The 6,111-nt window shown below is 40.1% G+C and overlaps 1 protein-coding gene across 1 annotated transcript; it reads right to left on the bottom strand.

The window, feature by feature from the left end:
* Positions 1-372: 372 nt before the first annotated feature.
* On the bottom strand, positions 373-4,972 carry LOC134658165 (facilitated trehalose transporter Tret1-like). Its single transcript, XM_063513774.1, has 8 exons — positions 4,900-4,972; positions 4,168-4,397; positions 3,212-3,389; positions 2,639-2,784; positions 2,297-2,429; positions 1,774-1,988; positions 1,059-1,247; positions 373-593 (listed from the first exon to the last, which is right to left on the bottom strand). The coding sequence occupies exons 1-8, from the start codon at positions 4,970-4,972 to the stop codon at positions 375-377; spliced, it is 1,383 nt and encodes a 460-aa protein (XP_063369844.1). The 3' UTR covers positions 373-374.
* Positions 4,973-6,111: the final 1,139 nt, after the last annotated feature.

Below are 6,111 nucleotides of genomic sequence, written 5' to 3' on the forward strand. Positions count from 1 at the left end.
ATGTCACTCTTACGCCTTCATTGGAGTAAAAGAGAAAGATCCCCGCAATTTGCGAGTTTCAGGTTTCGCGGTAGGCCCTCTGTATCTATGGTTTCTGTTTAGTATAATTTATACAACTTCAGACTTGTGAAAACATTAAATAAAAGACGTGATACAAATCGCAATGTACTTAGCATTTATTTCATACACAATATCAGTTCACTTTCTCAACTCATTTTCAGCAATTTGCGAGTTTCAGGTTTCGCGGTAGGCCCTCTGTATCTATGGTTTTTGTTTAGTATAATTTATACAACTTCAGACTTGTGAAAACATTAAATAAAAGACGTGATACAAATCGCAATGTACTTAGCATTTATTTCATACACAATATCAGTTCACTTTCTCAACTCATTTTCAACCTCCTCTATACTCTTCCCTCTGGTCTCTGGCATGATGACTAGGACTACAACAACACCGAGGACGTTAATCGCCGCGCAGATATAGAAGTACGTGTACATGCCGAGAGCCGCACTGATGGGGGCGAAGGTCGCTAGCTGTGTGAAGCACATAAACCACGCCTGAGCTGTGACCATGCCATAAATTTTAGCTCGTATCTGAAATTCGATAAAGGCAACTTACAGTTATGCAGCTGTACCTCCAGATAATTGTTCTCAATGCTTAGAAGTTAGTTTACATGCGAGTTCAACTATTTCTGCAGCTGACTGTGCAAGACAAATAAGGAAACGATACAGTAGGTACACTAGTCACTCAATCAAAGGGTTGGTTTCTGAACAAAAGAAAAAGAAGGCCCAGCTCCCAGATCTTTAACTGTGCTATGAGATTTGAGAGCATCAAAAGTACTCTCGAGAAGTACTTTCGATGAACTGTGCTAAGCGCACTCCGAAACGTTTTTAAAGTTAGGAAAACTAAATATTATTGCTAGAACTGCATCGTCACCATGCTGCATTAGTAAATATACCTACACTTACTGTAGGTAGGTACCTACAGTAAGTACACATGTTTTATGCGCTTCCCTATTTTTAACCTTAACAGTACCACGGTACCTACTCACTTCTCACCTGGATATTAGACAACTCCGACATGATGATGTACGGCGTGGGCAGAACTCCCACTCCATACACAAACATAGACGAAGTGATGGCCAGCAGGGGGAACCAACCCGGCACGCTGTCCTTTGGTAGGACCATTATTGTCGCCAAGCTGCCTAGCGCCAGCACTGACACCACGTATGAGACAAGGAGGATTATCTGGTGGAATACATACATATAATATAATCAATAAACCCTTCTGTATTAGTCGATAAGGTACTTCTCTGTTTCCTGCTTCTGATAGCAGTAAGTTTGTCCTTGGCACTCAACAATGTATGTTTTCAGAACCCCCTAACCTAATCCTCAAATATACGGTAAAGCCAGTTAGCACTCGGTACTTAATATAAATTGAAAGAAACACCCCTGTACCTAAATCTTCGGTTCTTAAGTCGGTTACAGGGTAGGTAAGTGTAGGAACGGACTCGGTGGCAAGCAAGGTATGAACTGAGGTCACTCGTGGAACATACGAGTATGTTTGCATTAGTTTAATGTTGACGCAGTGTTGGACGCCCCTGGTCGCTGCCACTCGAGCGTCCACTCAGATTTTACTCTAACGCTTGATGCACGCTTGACGCACACTTATTATAAAGTCAGGCGCTCTTCGGCATGACATGACTTCAGTGCGCTATCCAAATGCAAACGTGTGCTATTTAAGTACCTATATAGGTACTTGTTCTATAATTACCTTCCTCCCAACTCGCTCAATAACGCACACAGACACAACTGAGCCCAGCATCATAATGGTCGGGAAGCTCAGCGTCTGCAGTTCAGCGTTCATATTTGCCACTGATGACACGATGTTGGCGCCATACGTCACCAGAGCGAAGTTTCCACTCAACGCCTGCACGGCGATTACGAGCGCGGAGATCAGGTAGGCTTTACGCCATGCTTTATTTTTAACTGGAAATAGTTGTTTAAGGGTCACTATACAGTTGAAGGCACAAAGAGCCCTCCCCTCACAATATGATGTAGGTAGAGGTACCCAAATTATTGGCAAGGAACAGAAGCCTATGAAGAAAACTGGTCTTCAGATGGACATGTCATATGAAAGTGGCTTTTGTCTCGTTTTATTTTTTGTAGAAGTGATACCTAGTAGATATAGGACCTCTGCAACAGGAGTTATGATTAAAAAGAACAGTCAAGTCGTTAGCAATGTGTTCAATTTAGGAAACTAGGTCGCGGTTGAAACGCTCCAAAAATGTACTTACAAATAGCTACCAACGAGAGGTTGGGAAGGGTCTTGTAATATTCGTCTTGCTTCTTCATGCATTCGAGTTCGCTTTGCAGGGATGAATCGTTAACGGGTAGACCTCTGAGACATGACAAGTTTTCGGCTGCCTCCTGTAAGTATTTAATAAATCAGCTTCCTTATATGTGAACCTTTACCACTAATCGTGTCTGCTTCTTTTGAACGAGATGAGTACAATCAACCGTCAGTCATCTGATTTTGTGTATCAAATATATTCCTCGAAATTCCACTGCGACTTATATTATCTTCACTGCGGAACCCTAATGAATACTTCTGTCAAAAGACCAGCATATTAACTTACATCGAAACGGTCAATCTTAACCAAGTAACCAGGGGACTCTGGACACTTCAGCATACACAGAAATGTGAGGACTGGGATCCCGGTCACAACGTACAGCACCGTGTAGTAGTCCAGGTAAGCTCCTAGCGCATATTGCAATAATATTCCTGAAAACCAACAGAAATAATATATTAGGGCGCTGAAATAGTTGTAAATAAATTTTATCGTTAAGCCATGACCATGAATGATGTTATGTGGATTATTTGTACTTTAGGTGGGTACCTATACACTGTCCGAGCCTTTGCTGAAAATCTTCGACATTAACCTAAGGGCCGACACAATAAAGGTTATGTAAAGAAATTGATGGAGAATTAAAATGAAGAACCAAAACAAAGCTAAGGTAATTCGTTTGTGGAGTACAAGGGCCTTACCGTGATGTCATTATTGCGATTCTGTTTAGGACCTATCCTGAATTGATAAGGGACGGAGTTATGCGACTTATATAGCTCCCGTCCTTAAGCAATTTAGTTTACGTCCTAAACAGAATCGCAATAAGGACATCATGGTAAGGCCCTTGGTACTGTCATTAGGTACCTAAATTGAGAAAGAAGATCAGCATAGATCCCATGCGACCTCTAATGTTGTCTTGAGCGATCTCCTTGTTGTACATGGGCACCACACTAAAGCAGCCGGCAGCGGCGAGTCCGTAGCATATTCTGGCTACGATTAAGTATGTCAAGTTTGAGGCAAACAGTTTCAGAAGCCAGCATCCCTGAAATAAAAAGGAACGAGTTAAGCTGACTTCAATAGATCAGCGAACAAAAGGGAGGTTTACTTACGTTTTCTGCCTGTTAACAGTTTAGGAATCTTCGACTTTAATATTGTCTACAAGTGGCAGAGTATTTTGCCTATATAGGTAGGTATTTCCTGGAGAAGTCCACCAGAGATTCACTCATGAACTCTTGTAATACTTATAAAACTGCTAGAAGCCGCTATTCGGTCTGATGTTCATGGGGCTAAAAAATTATTGAACTAAGACTCGCTTTCTAGTGTTGTTAAAAATATTAGAAGAGTAGGTACCGTTCATAAGCGACACTGGTGGAGTTTTCCTGCCTCAATTTCTCATCAAACTGTTTGAATCAAACAGGGCTCAATTGTTTTATTAAGGCAACAGTATACTTGCACGTCAACAGTCGTCTGCTCAGATAATTGGCAGCGTAGTTTCTGCATGTGGAGTCAGATCTCTTACCATGTGCTGAGTAAACACATGGAGCGCTTTAACCGTTTGATCGCCACGCCTATCGTGTTCGGCGCGTCATCGTGAAGCTTGTTACAGTCGCCATCAGATATATCGAAGCAGCCAAGGCGCTCACAGACATCTGAACACGCTTCTATTCTCAAGGCGTTAGAGTGCGTGTTCAGATATTTGTCATCACCTTGGCCGCTCCAATATATCTGATGGCGACTGTACGAAGATTGATATAGGGCTATAGCCGCGAGCGTCTTTTGACGTCTTTGGCAGTGAAAGTGTAAAAACAAGCAGTACTTACAAATTGAGGCACAGTTATAAGCAATATGCTATTCTTTCTCCCAATCCTGTCTGCGAGGAAGGCAAAGAGCGCCACAGTGAAGAAGGCAGTTATGGGCATGAGGCTGGCTATCCAGCCCAGCGTGGAGTCCGACAGCGGAGCGCCCGTCGGCGAGGATCTGGACTGCAGGACCTTGGCCGCGGGCGACAGCCAGCCGGCTTGTAGGCCGTATGTGAACAATGTAGAGTTTGCTGGAAGAACTCTTGAAGTGAAACACTTTTTTTAACTGTTGTACTTATTTATTTTACAGCGCTAATCCAGTTCGAAAGAAGGAGGAAGGAAAGAGCTAGTTTCTTAGTTCTTGAATGTCTGATAGATTTAATTTTGTATGAAATAGAAATCATACCACGATTTTTTTTAATTAATAAAAAATAAATCTGGTATATAACTGAATATCAATATTATTAAGTACAACTAGGTAGGTAGTTCTTACAACCAACCAACATGAAAGCTGCGTTTCCACCAAAAAAGTGTGATAATGCGTAGCGAGGGATGTGTTTATTAAGAACCAATATATTATAATCACTTCATTTGTCAATCAATCAGTGGACAATCATATAATTATTGGTTCTTAACAAACACATCTCTCGGTACGCTACCTCGCACATCTCTAGTGGAAACGCAGCCTTACGACTGGATAATATAAATGAATAATCGATTTTACTTTTCAAGATTAGACAACAAACTATTTACCAACGACACCAGAAATCCATTGCATGTATGTGTGTCCTTTTCTCTTCTCGTTTTCTAGTTTCTTTTTTTCCATTTTTATATTATTTGTTTAAATTTATAAAGTATAAAAATCACCGCCCACGAACTGAATTTGTGTTAACTAAAAGTCTCCATATAATTTATATTAAACGTATAATACAATAAGCAGTTTGTTTTCTGATGCAACACAGTGGAAACGTTGATATATAAATGGAGACTGGGTTATTTGCAGAAGCTGTATAAAGACAATAGTAATAAGATAATGTTTTGTACAGGTGTCCCATATACAGTTTGTCCCATATACAGGGTGTTTCCTGTAACAGGAACAATAAATTAAACAGTAGGCTGTACTCCTCAAACTGACCAACATTTGTTCAGCACCTTTTCAAAATAACTCATGTTTTGATTTTTATTACACTTTAATGTTTATTCTAAGACGCAATGTAAGTACATATTGCAAATTGTCTTATGTTTAAAGCGTGACAAGCAACGTCAAACACACTGATGTCAGCTAGAAGGCAATATTTATTTTGTATGAAAAAGAGGAAGTCTAAAGAATTCATAATTTTTAAAAGTTGCTGAACAAATGTTGGTCATAGTACAGCCTTTAGTTTAATTTATTGCTCCTGTTACAGGAAGCACCCTGTATATTATATTTAATTTTATGTGCGTGTTAATGCATGTGCAAATTTGGGTGTGCAAATTTCAATGTGGCCAAAAATGAATGTTTTATTGATCAATAATAATTATAATCAATATAATAATTAATGTTATTATGTGCTTAATTTGTAGTACCTACAATGTACCTACATACAATCACATATGTGTACGTAATATACCTAATAACATCAATATTTTAAACTAGTTTTCATAATATTACACTGGTTTTTCTTTTGCTTTCATATGCATACACTCAGCTTTGTTTTTGTCCTGACTATCTACGTCTAAAATCACTACGTACAAATTAAAGCCGTTGTCATACAGGGCAGGAGCGGGGTGGAACTGGAAACGCACGGTGCGGAGTCTACGCCATAGAGTATATTGACGCTAGCTCCAGACCTGCTAGCATGAGTTGCGTTCTCGCGCGCGACTTCATACATCTAGCGCGCATTCAAGTAGGACTCGCGCGCGAGAACGCAACTTATGCTAAAGTGTCATTCAATAGAACTTGCGAACTATGTAAACAAAAGTTAC

Source organism: Cydia amplana, chromosome 21, assembly GCF_948474715.1.
Source record: "Cydia amplana chromosome 21, ilCydAmpl1.1, whole genome shotgun sequence".
Lineage (NCBI taxonomy): Eukaryota > Metazoa > Arthropoda > Insecta > Lepidoptera > Tortricidae > Cydia > Cydia amplana.

Coding starts and splice junctions, on each gene's coding strand:
- LOC134658165 (XM_063513774.1), bottom strand. CDS start 4,972: ATGGAAAAAAAGAAACTAGAAAACGAGAAGAGAAAAGGACACACATAC. Junction 3,390..4,167: donor TTATAACTGTGCCTCAATTT/GTAAGTACTGCT, acceptor TTTTTATTTCAG/GGATGCTGGCTTCTGAAACT. Junction 2,430..2,638: donor TTAAGATTGACCGTTTCGAT/GTAAGTTAATAT, acceptor AAATACTTACAG/GAGGCAGCCGAAAACTTGTC.